This window comes from Bipolaris zeicola, assembly GCF_000523435.1.
Source record: "Bipolaris zeicola 26-R-13 unplaced genomic scaffold scaffold_7, whole genome shotgun sequence".
NCBI classification, from domain to species: domain Eukaryota; kingdom Fungi; phylum Ascomycota; class Dothideomycetes; order Pleosporales; family Pleosporaceae; genus Bipolaris; species Bipolaris zeicola.
In genome coordinates this window covers 160,079-178,312 of record NW_006912056.1, presented here as the reverse complement: position 1 = coordinate 178,312, position 18,234 = coordinate 160,079, and the positions used below count along the sequence as shown (strand labels likewise).

General features: G+C 51.9%; 8 protein-coding genes across 8 annotated transcripts; 6 read left to right on the top strand and 2 right to left on the bottom strand.

The window, feature by feature from the left end:
- Positions 1-70: 70 nt before the first annotated feature.
- Positions 71-1,184, bottom strand: COCCADRAFT_83679 (uncharacterized protein; the record flags this gene model as incomplete). The annotated part of the gene is made up of 3 exons (XM_007709331.1): positions 71-547; positions 603-1,039; positions 1,097-1,184. The coding sequence occupies 3 exons, from the start codon at positions 1,182-1,184 to the stop codon at positions 71-73; spliced, it is 1,002 nt and encodes a 333-aa protein (XP_007707521.1).
- A 1,081-nt stretch (positions 1,185-2,265) lies between these two features.
- COCCADRAFT_22330 (uncharacterized protein) lies at positions 2,266-3,614 on the top strand (the record flags this gene model as incomplete). The annotated part of the gene is made up of 3 exons (XM_007709272.1): positions 2,266-2,297; positions 2,493-2,838; positions 2,895-3,614. The coding sequence occupies 3 exons, from the start codon at positions 2,266-2,268 to the stop codon at positions 3,612-3,614; spliced, it is 1,098 nt and encodes a 365-aa protein (XP_007707462.1).
- An 87-nt stretch (positions 3,615-3,701) lies between these two features.
- COCCADRAFT_1014 (uncharacterized protein) lies at positions 3,702-7,441 on the bottom strand (the record flags this gene model as incomplete). The annotated part of the gene is made up of 4 exons (XM_007709244.1): positions 3,702-3,848; positions 3,918-4,083; positions 4,136-7,221; positions 7,271-7,441. 4 exons carry the CDS (start codon positions 7,439-7,441, stop codon positions 3,702-3,704), a joined length of 3,570 nt encoding a protein of 1,189 aa, XP_007707434.1.
- A 181-nt stretch (positions 7,442-7,622) lies between these two features.
- Positions 7,623-9,340, top strand: COCCADRAFT_32667 (uncharacterized protein; the record flags this gene model as incomplete). Its single annotated transcript, XM_007709295.1, has 8 exons — positions 7,623-7,738; positions 7,788-8,074; positions 8,124-8,191; positions 8,237-8,347; positions 8,401-8,710; positions 8,760-8,900; positions 8,947-9,135; positions 9,183-9,340. 8 exons carry the CDS (start codon positions 7,623-7,625, stop codon positions 9,338-9,340), a joined length of 1,380 nt encoding a protein of 459 aa, XP_007707485.1.
- An 868-nt stretch (positions 9,341-10,208) lies between these two features.
- COCCADRAFT_1012 (uncharacterized protein) lies at positions 10,209-11,104 on the top strand (the record flags this gene model as incomplete). Its single annotated transcript, XM_007709243.1, has 2 exons — positions 10,209-10,797; positions 10,866-11,104. 2 exons carry the CDS (start codon positions 10,209-10,211, stop codon positions 11,102-11,104), a joined length of 828 nt encoding a protein of 275 aa, XP_007707433.1.
- A 961-nt stretch (positions 11,105-12,065) lies between these two features.
- On the top strand, positions 12,066-12,524 carry COCCADRAFT_83689 (uncharacterized protein; the record flags this gene model as incomplete). The annotated part of the gene is made up of 1 exon (XM_007709330.1): positions 12,066-12,524. A coding segment is annotated over one exon (459 nt), but the record flags the coding sequence as incomplete, so codon positions are not given.
- A 447-nt stretch (positions 12,525-12,971) lies between these two features.
- COCCADRAFT_83439 (uncharacterized protein) lies at positions 12,972-14,006 on the top strand (the record flags this gene model as incomplete). Its single annotated transcript, XM_007709329.1, has 1 exon — positions 12,972-14,006. One exon carries the CDS (start codon positions 12,972-12,974, stop codon positions 14,004-14,006), a length of 1,035 nt encoding a protein of 344 aa, XP_007707519.1.
- A 1,311-nt stretch (positions 14,007-15,317) lies between these two features.
- COCCADRAFT_83525 (uncharacterized protein) lies at positions 15,318-16,504 on the top strand (the record flags this gene model as incomplete). The annotated part of the gene is made up of 2 exons (XM_007709328.1): positions 15,318-15,912; positions 15,975-16,504. Coding segments are annotated over 2 exons (1,125 nt in total), but the record flags the coding sequence as incomplete, so codon positions are not given.
- Positions 16,505-18,234: the final 1,730 nt, after the last annotated feature.

Here is an 18,234-nt window from a genome sequence, read left to right as displayed (position 1 = left end):
GCTGTTAGGGTATCATTGTCTCGTCGTCATCATCAGCAATCATAAGTCAACCACCTCTTTCTCTCTCTCTTCACACGATAAAGTCATAACAGGGGGTGAGGGGCTTGGACACTGCAGGAGCCTTGAGTGGTGATGCTTCTGCGGGCACGGTCCTGGTGTCTGTGTGTAGTGTCGTCTTGGGGGCAGGGGTTGGTTCCCGAGATGAGTCTGTGGAGGAGGCATCGCAGGTACGGAGTCCGCGAAGTTTGATGGTGAGCTTCACTGGCCTTGGTGGCTCGGGTGGAGGGGTTTGTAGAGTTGACTGTTGCGAGGCCACAAACCCATGTGATTCATCCGACGAGCTGTCGGTGCCTTCTGGGGTTGAATCAGAGTCGAATAGAGGTAAGGGGGAGCGACGCTTTCTTGAGCGTTGGCGTTGGTCGTCATCGTCACCGTCGACACTGGGACTCGGACGCTTTTTGGACATGGCCTTTGGCACTACGTTGACATTTGGAATGCCAGTGTGGGGACCGGCGATATTACGAACAGAGGAATAGTGCTCCCAAGTCTATGGGTACTACGTCAGTACAAGATGAGTGGGGTAGCAAGAGAGTACAACATACATGGTAGGCAATGTGGAGGGTCTGGCGTTTGCCATCAGCAGCGGGATCAGCATTGGATGCAGAGGTGGTGCGTGGGGAGAAGAGGTATGTATAGTCAGCCTGCCACAGGCGGACATTGACATTAAGGGCAGAGGCAAAGGCTGAGACCTCCATGTTGTCTGCCCACTCGCCAGGCTGACCCATCTTCTCTACATGATGCTCAAACTGCTGCTGCAGCTGCTCTTCAGTGTAGTAGGTGGTGTCGAGGCGCTTGGTGGCGGCATTGGCAGCGGCGGCCGTCTTGCGTTTGGGATTCCTCCGCACATTGTTGACGGCCATGTACTGGCGGTAAAAGTCTGCACAGTCCCTCATGTGCTCTATGGTGGTGGCGCGCAGGAAGTCGTGCATGTCTTGGTGGCCGTAGAGCTGGTCGGACAGGGCGTTGAACAGGCAGTTGCCTTTGGGGGAAAGTCAGTGGTGGTGAAGCGAGGAGTAAGGTTCAAGTGCATGCTCACCATCGCCACGGATGCTGCTTGCATACAGGGCATTTGCATCTAGGATGGGGAATTCAGGCGAGTTGGCCCGGTGTCGTCGGGTAGCCATGGTGGTGGGAGCAGCAAGGATGTTTGTAGGACAGGAGAAGTCGGTGTATTTGGGGCGGAAGGCACAGGTGGGGTGAGGCGGTCATGGATGAAAGGAGAGCTCTGGTGGAAGCGGCAGTTGCAGAAGCAGTTGCAGGGCAGAGGAGCTGGGCCGGCCACGCCACGATGATGGTGAAGGTCGTGGCCGGTGAAGGGCAAGGGGAGGGAGGCAGGCGAGGAATAATATCTTGTGTGACGCGCGCGAACTTGTGAAGCTCTGGTAGTAAAGGGACACGGGCAGCAGGGATGGCTCCGCTTGGCAAGTCTCAGGAACAACGACAGCAGGCCTGACTCGGGGCCGACTCGCGCGAACAGAGACTGAACAATGCCCGGCCAGGGACGACAATCGGGCGGCAGCCAACCAGACAAGGACGTCGAGGGTATCGTAGTATGTATGCAATGCTGAGGCAGAGGGCCGGTGCAGCTAGATGTAGTAGCAGTAGGCCTGCGCGGTGCTGGCACGGAAAAATCTTCGGGCCTGCATATAGTACGTCTTGTCTAGTACATGTACAAGCTACTACTTGTTAACAACTACCTCGGACTCGGGCAATGATGTCAGGCACCGCAGAGCTGTGCCCCCCCTAGCTAGCCGCTGTGCTGGGGCTGGCCCGACTGGTTTTCGTCGTCTGCAGTGGGCGGTGAAGAACAGGTAATTGCTGGTGAAGACGGTGTTTGTGTGAAGAGGACAAGTGCAGGGTGGGTGAGTGAAAGATTAAACAGCGAGGAAGCAAGAGATTGACATGTCCACCGCCCATCTCATCTGCCCCAGGCACATGTGTACACAAACAAAGGCCTCTCCCTCTCATGTGCCCACGCGTTTTGTCTCGTGCTCGTGTGCCGGCGGAACCAATAAGCGAGCTGGCAAAAAAAACCACTGCCAGATGACCCCGCCAACACGCTCCACCACCACCACCGCCGTCTCCACCCAACTACCTGCTGGCCTCTACTCTCGCCCGTGGAGCCATGTGATGCCACGCAAAATCACAAGTACGTCAAAGCCCACCCATCTCCTCCCTCCCTGAATTCACTAAGGTAGAGCTAACATGTCCACCACCAAGAATGTCGTCGTTGCGGGGTAAGCATTTGCCCACCTCACCACACCTTTTTATCTGTGTCCTGCAGCCATGGCAATAATATAATCAACACGTCCAATTTTCATGTGCCGATCCGCTTCCCCCATGTGCCAAAGCTGCAGGGCCGACTGCTTGTTACAGTAGTAGTCTTAATGTACTTTAATGTATCTAGTATGCTGACACTACTACCACCCCAGCGCCGGAGTCATCGGCCTCTCGACCGCCCTCGTGCTGTCCAGGCACAAGAACCTGAGCATCACCGTCGTCGCCAAGCACATGCCCGGCGACTATGACATAGAATACGCTTCTCCCTGGGCCGGGGCTAACTATTTCCCTGTGGGTAAACCAGGCTCCATTTTGCAAAAGTTCGAGAGGGCTACCTGGCCGGAGTTCGAGCGTTTATGTCGCCAAGTCCCAGAGGCCGGCATCCACTTCCAGAATACGCGTGTCTACGGGAGGAAGAAGGATGCTGGCACGGCTACTGGCCAGTGGTTTGAGGAACTGACAAAGGAAGATGCTTGGTTCAAGGATGTGGTCCCTAACGTATGTTGCCGTCCCACTACTACTTCATGGGTGTGCCCTGTGTTCACACTCCCTAGTTCCGTGTCTTGCCCAAAAGCGAACTCCCAGACGACTGTGACACCGGCACAGAATTCTCATCCGTATGCATCAACACTGCCATCTACCTGCCCTGGATCCTCGGCCAATGTGTGAAAGCCGGCGTCATCATCAAACGCGGCATTCTCTCCCACATTTCTGAAGCTGCCAGCTTTCACCCTTCTGGCCATGCCGATGTGATCGTAAACTGCACTGGTCTTCTCGCCTCCAAGCTCGGCGGAGTCATGGACTCGAACGTATACCCAGGACGCGGCCAGATTGTGCTCGTTAGAAACGAGCCAGGCGTCATGTTGACTGTCAGTGGCACTGATGATGGCAGTGAAGAAGCTACCTACATTATGCAACGAGCTGTCGGTGGAGGCACCATTCTCGGTGGCTGTCTGCAGCACGGCTCGTGGGAGAGCCAGCCTGACCCTAACCTTGCCCAGCGTATCATGCAGCGCTCCATTGACTTGTGTCCAGCGCTCGCACCAAAGACTGGAAAGGTAACTGAACTTGACATTGTCAGGCATGGTGTCGGACTACGGCCCATGAGGACTGGCGGACCTAGGGTTGAAAAGGAGGTGATTGGTGGCAAGTGGGTTGTGCATAGTTATGGCCATGCCGGTTATGGCTACCAGAGTGGTTGGGGAAGTGCATGGGAAGCGGAGCAAATTGTTCTTTCTATTGTGCAAGATGACAAGACCAAGGCCAAGCTTTAGACTAGACAGTACATAACATATTTATACCATGCCCTAGCCACCCACGAATATATTTCTCAGTACGTCTACCACTACGACCGTGTCCGTTCATGTTGCTTCCTCCCCCGCCACTACCGCCGCTCTAATCCCATCCACGGCAGGCTTCAAGCTCTTGGACGGCAAACTCCAATCATGCCTCTTCAGCCCCTCCTCTCCCGTCAAAAACCACAGCGTCTCCGCCGCCGTAACACGAATCTAACTCTTCATATTAGCATTCCCTATTCTGCTTTCCAATGTCCCCGTCTTTCAAACCAGAAAACTCACCTTGGGAAACGGATGCAATAGCATACTCGTCACTTTCCTCAGCGTCTCCTCGCGCGTCACCGGCACACTACCCAACCCACGGTACATATCCAATGCAAGATGCAACTTATGGACGTGCGAAGATTTGAAGTGGGATTTCTGCGTATACGACAGGAGGGTGCGGAAGCTATTTTCCCCTATTTAGCAAATGTGAAGTCGGAACAAAGCAGTGTACGTACGGAAATGTAGTTGTAGTAGTAGTAGTAGTAGTAGTAGTAAGACGTTGCAAAACATGCATATCGAAAAGGAAAGCAAAGACTTCGAGGAGCGGAAGCAAAATACGATCGTTGTCGAGGTGGGATTTTAGGAGGGTGAGGAAGGTAGTTGCGAGGTCGAGGAGGGAGTATTGATTCGCTTGACCTGCAGTTTCAGAGGAGGAGGAAGAAGGCAAAGTATCAACAAAGTCAAGCAACGCCCTCCGCGAGTTCTGCACTACAGATTCCGAGCCCATACCCGCTGAGCTGACGAAGCCGACGCAGATGGCTTCTTTGATGACAGCGTCTGCTGGAGATTGCAGGGGAGCGAGGGCGGAGAGGAAAAAGGATTTAGATGAGACGCCTGCGTCGAGAGCGTTGGGATCGAGGTTGTGGTGTAGGACTTGACTAGCTTTTACACGCATTTTATCTAGTTTCTCGAGGGATAGGCGGAGGACGTCGGCGTAGATTTCGCGGCCGCATGGTTCGTGGGTTGGGGTTAGGAGACTGGATGTCCAGGCTAAGTGGACGGTGTTGAGGGCTTCGAGGCGGACTAGGGCCCCGACGTCGCCTCGTTCGGTGATGGTGTAGTCGTTGAGTGCAATGTGTAGGGCGCGGCCGATTTGTGTTTCTGCGTCTGGGGCGAGGTGGTATGAGGATGAGGATTTGCTGGCGAGGAGGTCGCCTAGAGCGCGTAGGGCTACGGTGCGGGCTTCGATGGCGACGGCGGCGGTGCAGCGGAATGTGAGGACCTTGACGATGCGGCGTTGTATTTCTTCTCTTTTCGTGTCGGCTGGAAGGTTACTCAGGTTGGCGTATGCAGCTCCCAGTGCAACCGCGTGGCCTGAACATCTGAGTCCGTTGTACGAGGCTTCATTCTCTAGTCTAGTCAACCACGATGATACGACCTCAATGGTGTCGACGTTGGGTGTCTTGGATAGGAGTAGAATGACTGCTGGTGCAGTGACGGCGATTCCATCCAAGACTGGCTGTTCATGTCGAGTGAGGCACAGGTCAAAGAGGCGACAGACCTTTTCTGTGGGTATCTCGGATGACTTGATACTACTGGAACAATCAGTCGTAAACGTAGCCATTGCTGCAATAAATGCACATATGGAAGATGCTGTAAACTGTGGTCGAAGCGCCGGCGAGACAAACGCCTTGTCTTCGAGCTTCAAGTCGCTTGACAACAGCGTCCAAAGATCCGAGAGAGACGCATACAAAGCTTCATCTCCACTATTACCGATTGAGGTTCTTGCAGTGTCTACGAGAGCTGCAAGTGCAGACACTAGTCCCTGTCGCTCCTCTACTTGTCTGGGGCGCAAGGCTGAAAGCGTATTGCGCACCTGTCCCGACATTCTTTGTACCATAGCCAGGGAGCGTCCTTTCGATAAAGATCCTACGGCTTCTGCTGCAAACAAACGCGACTCAGAGTCCAAGGATCCTGTTCCTCGCCATTCAAGGAGGCCTTCGAACAACGCTTCCCAGTAGAGCGGGCTTAAGTCTCCTGCCTTGATTGCCACATCGCACATTGCTCGCTGACGGAGGCCGACAGCATGGAAATCTACCATTTGTACGAGTGGTATGCCCTCCTCAATCGTATTGGGGTGTCGACCAATCAATTCCTGTAGAGCAGCGGATGAGCCTCTTCTGATGTTACCTGCTGGGTCGAGACAGGCAGCAACTACCAGTTCGATTGCCAGGACCTGAGGTACATTTAATGCTTTAAGATGCTTCGACGCACGTATCGATGCTGTGTCCACGACAAGAAGATCTGAAGTAGCGTAGCGTCTCGAGAGTGCCCAGATGCCAAAGCAAGCTGCATCGCGTACGTTTGTGCCAATTGATCCACCAGTGGGCGATCGCTGTTCGAATCCAAGAGAGAGTAGAAGAGCGTTCAGGACGTCAGGCAAGTGGTTTGTTTGGACTGCTTTACGATAGAGAAGCTGAGAAAGTGTCAACGTCAATCCGTGCCATCTCAGTGGGTTTACACTGCTCAAGTTGCGTTTGGAGCCCTGCCAGTAGACATTCTCGGTGAGGGAGCCTAGGATTGCCTCGACCACCTCGTCAGCCATTTCGGTGTCCTGTTTGAGTGTGATTATGCTGAGCGCTTTGCTTGCCCCGTATCGAACAGGGGTATCTCCATCTGCAAGTGCTTCCAGGAGGAATTCGATAACCTCCTCCAAAACCGTTGTTGGATCAAGCCCAGGTACGATGGAGGTTGTCTGCATACAATGCAGGACGATATTGCGTAGACTTTTCACGACTAGCTTACGAGCCACAGCCGACGATTTGATGAAGGCAAGGCTCTCTTGGTCCAGTACTTTTCTGCAAGACTGATAAGTTGCAGCAAGAAAAGGACCAAGTTCTTCGTTCGTGGCAGATGCGAGGAGTCCAGATATGAACGACAATACACCGAGGCATTGGTGTATATCAAATTGCTCCTCGTTCACTTCAGAGAAGAAGGAAAGTGACCACGAAACCATTGCGTCCAGTAGACCCATTTTCTGCATATCGGGACGTACGCAAATTCGAACCAATAGTTTCGCAGCTGCGCTTTTTTCTTTGGTTGGGGCTCGGAGTTGCGACATGCATATGGAGAGCACACGGAGAGTTATCCCGGGTAGTTTGGCAGGCAACTTCAACCCAGGCGCAATTGAAGCTTCTGCAGAATCCTGCAGCCCAGACATGGACTCCAAAGGAAAGGGGGCCAGTAACAACTGCGAAAGCCACAGGAGTAGTACATAACGGCGAACCCATGGCCGATCACTCTGGGATACTGCTGCCTCAGGGCCCTCGTTAGTACTATCCTTGCTGGCTTCGAGCTCCCTCAAGATTGGTTCAAGGTAACGCGGCTCGTTGTTGAAGAATCCTTTAATGACCTTTTCGCCACGGACCTTGCAGAAAACATTCAAAATACGGCATATAGCGTGTGAGAGTGGTAAACAGCCATCTTTTGGATCCTCTTTGGTACTCGTCGATATTGTTTCCAAGTAAGCATCGACTAGTGGCGGGACAAAAGTCTTGAGGTGAGTGTCCAGAAGTTGAGGATCCTCTTGGAAAGGCTCAATCTAGTAATGGTGAGCCCGAGTATCACTGGGTAGTTTGTTAAAGCCATACCAGGCTACATGCTTTGTGCATATCAGCCGTCCTAACATTGTGGCGGACAGAACCTGGTGTAGAACCCTGCTGGCGTTTTCGTAGCAGTCGTGGGAGAAGCTTCTCAAGGTCAGAGAGTAGCAGAGCAGATGCTCGCTGCAATTTTAGATCTTCGTCTTCAGCGGCGCTCATTTTCGGTCATGATAGAAACATGGTGGTTGACTTGTGTGCAATGATGGATGCCTTGGTGCTCGAGTCAGTTTTGTCGAGATGGGAGTGCAAGACGCGTGAGCACGAGTCAGCCTCGCGACGCGCTTCCACTACTTTGTTCATCGTAGTTACCACGACTACAACAACGCCGACAATTTACACAATGGCCCAGGAACAGTACAGGGATTATCTGGCGGCAAGAATCCTTGCTGAGAATAAGGCTGTCACCTATAGGCTTCTCAGCAGAGCGCTCAAGACCAATGTCAACACAGCAAAACGGTTGGTACTGCCATTGCGAATGACGAATACCAGAGCTCACCACAGACAGAATGCTCGCTGAGTTTTACAAGACGCAAAATGCACGCAAGCCGAAATCTGTTCACGCCACCTATCTCCTCACCGGTACACCTCGAAACAGCGAACAGAGCAATGGCTCCAAAATCCGAAAAGGCGACGACACCGATATGCGCAGCTCTCCATTCATGAGTTCCATGCCCGACCAAGAGGAAAATGAAGACTCGGATTACGACAGCAGTCCTGACGATGAGAATACTCCTGCACCAAGAGGCGTCAAAGAGACTCAAGTCTTGCTAGTTCGGGAGGAGGAGTTTGAGGGTACGTTGTGTCAAGGGTCGCTATGGACACTCACTGACTGTTATACTAGAGACACTTGCAGGACTGGAAGAAGGCGCATCTGCCCATTTCTACAGTCTAGAACCCGGGCCACTCGAGGTATGCTCAGTTTCGACTCGCAATAGACGGTGCTGAACATACTAGATCTTCGGAGTGTTGTCTATGTGTAACCACGAGGTTACGACAAAGTACGCAGATGTGAACCCTTTGGAGCGATGGAAGACGTATGGGTCAATTCGTAACGAGTACATCAAGGTATGATGTTTATCTCGTGCAGCATGTAGACAATCAAGCTAATGTCGCTACAGAGAAGGACTGCGAAGTACGCCCCTCCCGCCGCAGCCAGTTCCTCAAAAGTTTCCGCAAAGCCAGCATCCAAGCCTGCTGAGAAGCCAGCCAGCAAACCTGCTGCAACTTTGGGTACAAAGGACAAGGAAAGCACTGAGGAAAATGCATCGGGGCGGCCAACTCCACAATCTTCTGCGGGCACAAGTACACTCAAGCGGTCCGACTCCAAGCCGGGAGCGAAGAAGGACAAGGCATCCAGTGATATATTCAAGTCATTTGCCAAGGCCAAGCCAAAGGCGAAGGAGTCTACACCTGCTCCAGTCGAAGACGGTATGTTGAACTTGTGCCAATTTCCACACTACATGACTAACATGCCCAGAACCAATGCAAGGCATGTCCGAGGACGAAGGCGATCCAGACGATGAGCCCGAGGTCAAGATTGACGAAGAGAAGAACGAAGCAGCTCGCAAAGCTCGTGAGGAGCGAGCGGAGCGATTACGCAAGATGATGGAAGACGATGGTGAGTCAAGCGTAGGGGAGATTTATTTCAAATCTAACTTGTGCAGACGAAGACATGCCCGACGCACCAGCAGCAGCAGAATCACAGACTGAAACTACTCCGGCAGCACCCGCCGCAGCTGATGCCGCAGAGCCAGCAGAGGGCGAGGCCACGTTCACGGTGACGAATGGCCGGAGACGCGGCCGAAGACGAGTGATGAAGAAGAAGAAGGTCAAGGATGAGGACGGCTATCTAGGTGAGTGGACTTTATTGTGGTCCAGATAATCGACTAACATGTTACAGTCACCAAAGAAGAGGCAGTCTGGGAGTCGTTTTCGGAAGAGGAGCCTGTACCGAAGAAGGTCAAGCCTGCACCGGCGAAACCAGCAAGCTCTGCAAAGGGCAAGAATGCGGGTAAGAAGGGGCAGGGTAGTATTGCCAGCTTTTTCAAGAAGGCTTGAGACAGTGATTCTAATTGTCAGTTTTACTTTTGCTAGAGTACCCATAGCTTTCGATGCCAGCACCAGAAATAACTCGAGATGATAAATAGTGTTCCTATGTGTTTAAGACCGTCTATCCATTTAACAGTGACTTGGCCATCTGCATAGCATAGTCTTTCCAACCCAGATCAGAATACCACATGTACCAACCCTTACCAAGTCCTCGCACTCGTATAGTAGGCCATGACGTTTGGAAGTAACACGCAGCCTAGTGCAGGCATCCGGACTAGGGGAAGCGAAGACAGTCCAAGTCGGCAACATGTGTCACGCGATAACCCTTGCATTTGTGCCCAGCAATTCGTATAATATATAATATATATTAACCCGTAACTCTTTGTTTGGGGTTGGGGTTGGGGTTGGGGGGGACTACGGAGTCGCCGCGCGCGCACCCATGGTGCCAACGTGGCTGGCATGGGGTGGCGGGGTAAAAACTGGCCGGGGGATAAACTAGACGCGGACGAAGGGGTAAAGGGGATTTTGTTGTTGTCAATAGTTGAATATTGGGAATTGCTAACAATGCGATTTTCTACCATGGAGATTTTTGAGACTTGGAATGGTTTAGGAGTTTGGTTGCACTAGTAGAGCGGGTGTACTGACCTCATTGACTTTTGTTGCACGACGTTGCGTAGGGTGATTGGGGGTTAGATGATGACGACATCACTTGGGGGAGACATATCAATTGCTCGACCGACTTGAGCTTTTAGACATGTCCTCTAGAACGCTTGCGACTCACCTTGCTACTTCTTCTCGGCCGAGTAGTTCCGCAAATATAGCTTCACGCACAGCTTCACGTACCGCTTCGCACCGCCTCTCGCGTGTCCTACGCACCATGTCTACCACTACGCCCTCAGCAGCAGCGCTGCCTCAAGCACCATGGAAAGCGCTTTTCAGCGAACACATCTCCAAGATGAAGTCGCCCGAGTTTGTGCTTGGGACGCTCGATAAAGCGCCGGAAGGCTCGCCTACACCGTATGTGCCGCGCGTGCGATACTGCATTCACCGCGGCTTCTGGACTGAGCTGCCAGAGAATAAGCACAACGACGCGGAGCGAAACCCACCCGTGTACCAGAGCGACTGCCCGACATTCACGACGGATGTGCGCATGGAGAAGGTGGGACAGATATTTGCGTCGAGCGCGGGACACGCGGAGAGCAGCGAGCAGGTACAAGGAAGTGGAGGCGGAGGGCCCGTAGAGGCAGTGTACTGGAACGCTGATACAGGCTCGCAATGGCGGATCAAAGGACGCGCATACGTCATTGCCGATGATATTGAGGCGAGCGAGGAGAGCAGTGGCGTGAGGACTGTCAAGAGCGAATTGGGCAAGAGGATGAGGGTTGTGGATGAAGGCAAGCAAGGCGAGTTCAGCTGGCAGAGGGAACTCAGGGGGTTCTTTGGGAACCAGAGTCCCGGGATAAAGGGTAAGGGTGGCCTTCCTTTTTTTGATGATGATGTGACTTGGTGCTTGTGTGTTCTGACACTGCTACAGGCTCTTTTAAGAATCCGCCGCCGGGTCAGCCTACGTCGAAACCGTATGATCAGAAGCTTGGGCTGGGGTCAAGTGTTGATGGGTTGGATGATGAGGTGGCACGTAAGAACTTTCGCGTGGTGGTTATTGTGCCGGATTCGGTGGAGCAGACGGATCTTAGCGAACCGGACAAGGCGCGGAGGTACAGGTACACGTTTGAGGAGAATGGTGGGTGGAGGACTGAGGAGCTGTGGCCGTAGAGGCTTGCAGGTTTTGTCGAGACGCATTTTACATTTTGTTAGGACAAGAATAATATTCCAGATCCTTGTGACACAATACAAACATGGTGATGTTTTCAAGTGCTCAATTAGGCGCGGGTAATGATGTGCGTTGTTGTTGTTGTTGTTGTTGTTGTGTTCTGCAAGGCAAGGGAGGATCTGTTGTGTAACCGCTTTGCCGCAGCCACCCACAGCTGGGGGAGCGGAGTTTGATGGCAATTTGGCAAAGTAGACGAGCATTGCTCCGATGCAGCCTTACCAGGACGCTGGTTCAGGTCGGCGACCTAGGAGGGTCTCGCTTGACCCTGTTCACGATGCCGAACGGTAACAAAGAAGTTGTTGAGCATGCACAGCGAAATGCATCGATGGCATCATTATTTTTCTTCTGCAGTCATGAAAAGCATCGGGGGATTTGACTGACGAGCGCACAGACAATGATTAGCTCGGAGGGGCAACGTTTGGGGCAACGGTTGGAGAGGAGACGGGTTGCGCAGGCTGCGGGCTAGGCGAGCAACTCGGACAGGGGGTTTAGAGTTTAGGCGTGCGACTAGACTGTGTCGAGGGTTTGCAGTAACACGTGCATGTCAATATAGTAGTGGTAGTCGCATCCGTATAGACATGCGTATGGTAGGCCAGTTAGACAGACAATCAGTACACATATAGAAGTCGGTGCATTGTCCACGGGCCAAGTGACCAGGGAGGGGGTTCGGTTTCCGGATATGGGCCCGTCACGTGATATGTCGTCAACTGGGGACTGTGCACACGCAAATCACGATTAAACTCTGGTCTAGTCGACGCTTCGCGCAGTTGACCATCTTCACAGTCTGGATACCACCTGGTCTCCTGAAGCCTACACAGGGCCGAAAGATAGCATGACAAGAGACAGTGCTGACCCCCCTCCCCCTTGGACGACTGGCCAACAGGCCGACACGATGGTTTTTGCAGGGCCATGTGCTCCCTTGCTCCCTTCACCGCTTCTGGCATGCGTGTCGCTTCGCGCGTCGGCATCGAGGGAAAGGCGAGGTTGTTTTTGTTTCGGCAGAGGCGCTGCGGCACGGCCTCAAAAGGCGCCGTGGCTGCGCTGATTGGGGCCATTAGCCGCCACATTGCAGCAACACATGCGCCCCCCGTCGCCGGCCGCCATGGGGAAACGGGGTGGAGAGAAAAGGCTTCTTGTCAACCGGCCACCTGCCTCCATCGGCCCGCTCGTTTCTTTGGTGCTCGTCGAGCCAGGCCAAACGTTGCGGCAGATGACGAGGTAATTGATTCATGGAATGGCGCCGCATGTCTACCTGCAACCAAGACCGAGTGCGAGCTGCGAGCCTGCTGGCTCGATCTTCGCCAAGGGTATTGCGCGTTGCTGAACCGCTCCCGTGGGAACTCCAATTGCATGCCGCGTTGACAACGACGTGTATGTAATTCTGACGGCCCTTTCCACCCCCTCCCCTCTCTTCCTCCCCTTCTTCTTCTTCATGCAATGCACCACCCCCGGGGGTACACAAGTCACCATCTGGCCCCGTTGATCACGTCTTGTATCGGTCCTAGTCCCTGCCCACCAGCCGCTCTTCCCCCATAACTAGTAACTGCTGATCCTCTGGCCCGCCTGGTTCGCTGCTCGCACTAATTCTCCGCACCCGCTGTGCACACACACCCACCCTCACACACTCAAGTACCCCGACGCTGTCCCCTCTCCACCACACGACCACGCGACCCTCTTCCTTTGCTCCTGCCAGGCCTCTCTGTTCACACCACCCGTATTGCTGGCCCTGCTGCATGCGACAACCCGCGGCCGTCTGCGTCGTATCGCTTACTTCCGCATTTCCGTTCGCTGGACGCCCAAGCAGCCACCATGTCTGACATCGACAAGTCGTTTGCCTTTCTCCAGGACAACATCCCACAATGGCTGCACCAGATTACGACCGCCGAGGACAGGGTCACGGCAATGCAAGACGAAATCACAAAAGTACCCATATCACAGTCGCCGTTCGCAAAGCAGAAATCAGATTCGACCGCTTCCATACGACCAGGCAAGCTCGACGCCATCGCAGAAGACGCCACGCCCTCGACTGCAACGCCCGCCGATCCTATTGTCAGTCGAAAACGCAAGTCTCTCTCCGTTTCCTCGGACCAGGAGCCCGACTCCGCTCGCCATCGCTCTCGGATCATGGTTGTAACTAGCTACGATGGGGACATGCAAAAGTCTTTTGAATTACTAGTTCGCGCTTTCGGAACAGGACGTAACCTGCTACGAAAGGCCAAGATGGAGGCCAGGATGAACGATATGGCCACCATGGCATCTTCCAGCGAGGAAGAAGACGATGATGACGACCAAGACGAAATTAGCCCGGCCAAAGTAAACTACAGAGCACGCATGTCAGCACTACGGGCACGGTCGGCAGCAAGACGAAGTGGCCGGCTAGGTGTCAGTAGCGGTGTAGAGACACCAGCAGAACTATTCGACTCCACAGATAAGATTCTAGAACAAGCACAAGAACTATGCGAAAAGGCTGCGCATCTCACCCTGCGCGACGGCGACTGCAGAAAAGAATTAGCGACAATCCGGAAAAGCTTCGAGACCCTGTTAGAGACCGCCAAGACCGAAGTCGACAAATGCAATGCGCGCAAGTCGCAAGACCCACCAGAGTTGCAAGCACATGAAACCTCGGATACCTCCATGTCGTCGCTGGAACCCGAGGCGGTCTATCGGAAAGACGTACATTCGCTGCCGGTATCCGACGAACATTCCAAGCCCGCCCCCGGCCCAAGAGAAGCCGCCGTCTCGAAACCACTAAACTCTCTCAACATCGAGGTCGACGAAAATGATGACTCTGACGAGGATTTCGTCTTACCCCCCATCCGCCTCACATCCCGCTTTAACCGATGAGACAATGAGGGTTTTCCATCTCTCTCTTTTTCTCTCTTACACTCACATACAGTCGTTATCTCCAGTTGCGTTCAAGCGAGTTTCATGTTTTCATTCATGCCCTTTTTTGGGGTCATCTGGCGTTTCTCTGAGGTAGGGATCATGTTGTATACTCAAAGGAAATGGGGAAATTTCCAAAACAACAAGCAAACTCTCTTCTCTTCATATCATGTGGGAAATGAAAATTTAGGGGGGTTGGGGGGTTGGAAGGGCGGGCATAAATATATTATATCCAACGGCGTTTTGAGTGAGCTACAATGCACGCCCACACGGCGGCTGTCTTTTTTGTAGTAGCTGAATTATCTGGCATTTAATTGTTTCACTATGAAAGTGCATGGATGTCTGTTTATTCATTAGTTATTCATTCAAGAGTGTTTATTTAGGAGGGATGGTCAACTCCCTTGTTTTTACACAAAAGAACGTCGTTGGATGCGACGGCTTTTTTTCCCCTACTCGCTTATGTCACTTTATAGGATCCCGTTTCTATGTCGGTTCGATCAGACATTAGTGCTTCATGTGTTATAGTCTTCTGTTAATCAATGAAGAGAGTGTTTTTTTTTGGTGCAAGTCTTTTTTATGGATTAGATGGTATTGTATCCCGCCTTTTTTCTTCACCGGTGTTTTGGCTTGAGACTGGGTGTGTGGATGTAAGATTTCGTTCGTTAATAGATGTTGTGATTTTTATGATTTGAATGGTGGTGTTGGAGAGGTGCGTTGTCGGGTGTGAAAGTACTGTTGCAAATGCGTCATCGATGTGGACTTGATCATATATCAGCTCTCTGGTTACAGTCAGATCTTTCATAAGTTGATGGGCAGTGTGTATATGTGTGAGGAAGGAGCGCTGGAGTAGCGGAAAGTACTATCTAGTCGCTCCTTCCTGCCAACGACTCAACCTTGTTCCACAAACTTCTCACCTCACTCCACATACCCAGTCATGTTCTGCTCGTCGCTCAGATAGCATCGTTAATTTATCTTGACACGTCTCGTACATGTGAGATACAGACGCGGCCAGTGGTTGCGGATATGGCTCGTTCGATTGACTTTTCGGACTTTATTGAAGTCGGTGATGAAGAGACAATGACTCACCTCGAAGATGAAGGCAGTGAAGAAATCGCGGAATCTATTGAGAACCCGGTAAGTGTAGCTCGGATTGACTAGTACTACAACTGACATATATAGCAACGCGCGACATCTTCTGACCTCAGTTCTGAAATCACTGCGTCTGGACCTGACGAAGACAAGAGCGCTGGTGCTGAAGAGTCACACCCTCCGCCTCCAACGTCTTCCGCTCCCACTTCTTCCTACAGTCTTCGCAGTCGAAACAAGAGCAGGCTTGTATACGATGCAAAGTATCATCCTATGGACAATGCCATTCAGCCAACGCAAGCGGCAAGGCGTTGCTCAGCTTACGGAGAGAAAGAAGTCTGTGTCGATGCAGATGACGAAAGTGAAGATGCTGCGGCCGTCTATACTGATGCAGAAGAGTCGAGCGATGAACACAGTGAGGCTGAGGAAGAACCAAAACATGGTGCAAAGACCAAGACGCGCAAAGTCACTCGATCACGACTACTGTCAGTTGAACCGACTCGTCGCTCTCCTCGCAAAGTGTCGGGTCCGAAAATTTCGTACGATATGAATGTGCATCCTCAAGACGAGTTTCTGGCTGTGACTAGTGAAGAGGAAGAGATTGTGCCTAGGAAGAAAAAGAAACGTTCACATGTTGTAGATAATACGGACTCGGATGATGGAATTGTGGTATTCAAACCAGAGCCTCGAAAATATGCTGATTATGTCGAAAATTCCACATCTGATGAGATGGAGTTTGATAGCGGAAGTACTATTCCAAGGATAGAGATGGGCAGTGATTGTATGCAAGCACCACTCTCTATTCGTCGGTTTTCCTACACTTATATACTAACCATATAGCAGCTATCACGATTGCTGAAAGTTCGATTACATCTCCAGTAGCTGCCAACCCGCAAAACTGTATCAAACGTAGGGACAGTATCGACTCACTACACTTGTCCCCGGGAAAAAGATGTTTTCGCCACGACAAAGATGCCTGGCCAGTCTCATCAGGTCAGCCTTTTACCATCTTCAACGAGAAGCTTGCGGACCAGCTAGCTCGTGAGGCACACACTGCTTCGCCGCTCAACTACGAACATGACGACAAAGAGAACGCGACCGACAATGACAACATAGATATGGATCCTCTTTCCTCGGCAAATACAGGTGTCTCAATCATTCCTGAAGCACAGTATAGGCCGACAAGCGAAGATTGCGAGTTATCGAATCACCGCGCTCTGATCAGTTACGCTCTCTATGACGATCCTCATCCGCAGACTTACGGTCTTGACGGAACTCACGGTATCGGTTCGGAGGAGATGAAAGTATTTTCCGAAAGCATGAGTATACTTGCGTCTGGTAGGGGTCTGCCTCATGGGAAGAGCGAGGAGTGAATCAGAAATGTACATGAGATTCAGCACCGGGGAGGAGAGTGATGAGGAACAAAGAGCAATAACCGAGTGTTGTCATGACCGCAGCGGACTTGTCAGCACCTCCGGGTCCTCAGATGCAAGTTTCCCTGCTATATCAACCCATCTGTCATGTCTTGTTATCTCCCAGCAATGTACTCGTCCATCCATGTAGTTCTTAGGCAATAACATCACACCGATACATACTTAATTCCCGATTCAACAATAAAACATGATATTCACATACCTAACGTTTCAACTCTGATCACAATCACACTTCTCATCCCCACTATAATAGTTCACCCCCCTTCAACCCTATAACCCTATGACTAGTAACAAACCCATGAACAATTGTATCAAAAAACCTCGGCAAACCTACCCCCCCCTCGCGTATACTTACCTACTTACCCTCCCTCAATCACCCACCCCTACCTATACCATCACACCAATATACATCCATATTGCGTATATGATCTCCCTCAACCCAGACTACTAAGTCGTACACACAGGGGTAGTATCAGTTGCGTCAGTAGAATACGTATGTACATGATTCCTCATCCCTTGCCTTTGTACGTCGTTTAAATCCCACTCTTACAATTATCCAGCCACACCACTGTTTACGTTGTTTAAACCCACTTCTTTATGTGGGTTTTACCCCACAGTAACAGAAACAAACGCGACGCCCATGCTGTTTCGGTGAATCCCCCCTTCACTTCCGAACGCCTGTTCTGTTGAAACAGTTGCTTGTATCGTCCCCTTTTTATCCACTTTACTTACTATTCTGTCCCCTAACGTTGCAGGCCCCCCTCCTTCCCCCCCTTTTTGTGGATAACCCGAGGCGGTTGCTTTTAGGAGTTAAGCTTTAGGGGGAAGTGGTCTTGGGAGTTTTGCTTTTCAGACTTGTGGATGAGTGGGGGATGGGAGGCAGATGTGTGATGGGGTGGAGGGGGGTTTTTTTTTCGTGGATGGGGCGTATGTGACGAGGTGAGACGGAGGGGGTGTTTCAGGCGGGGTGTGTGTGTGTGTGGACGGGCTTACTGTGCTGTGCTGTGCTGTGCTGGACTCATGCTGCGGTTAGTACGTGAGCAAAGTGAGTAGGCTGAAAGACATAGTTAGACATTTTCAATGCGTGGTGGGTGGCTATGTTCCAGCGGTCTTGCAGCGTTCGAGTAAGACTTTACGCCAGCAAGACTTTACGTCAGCATAATTGCATGGTGCGAGACAAGCCAGCCGCAGTGGCTTGGAAGATGTTGCTAAGCTCAATACAGTGCTACAGTCAAGCTTTTCCGGTTGGGGGTTTGTTTTGCGGGTGCGGGCTTGGGCGTATATCGTAGGCAAGCCACAAAGACGAGGGGGGTGACATTTGGGGGCAGCCCTGTTGGATGTGCGCCACACTTTATTGCGTGGGCTGGGTCTGTACTACTACTGTCTGTCTATCGATATGTGTCGCGCGATTAGTGGTGGCAATACTGGAGTAGTTGGATAATAGTACGCTTCCTCTCGGCTCGCGGATTTGAGATTTTGCGGGGTTTTTTTCTTTCTCATGGTGTTGCTGCATGCAGAGAGTGGGCTGAGTACTCAACGTATGCAAGGCGTGGTGGTTGTCTCAATATGACTGTGCATGTACATAGCAGTGGTGGCCTGGCTGACTGCTTTCCAATTCTCGCAATTGTTGCATCTCATCTGTTGTGTCTGATCTGACGGCAGATCTTGAC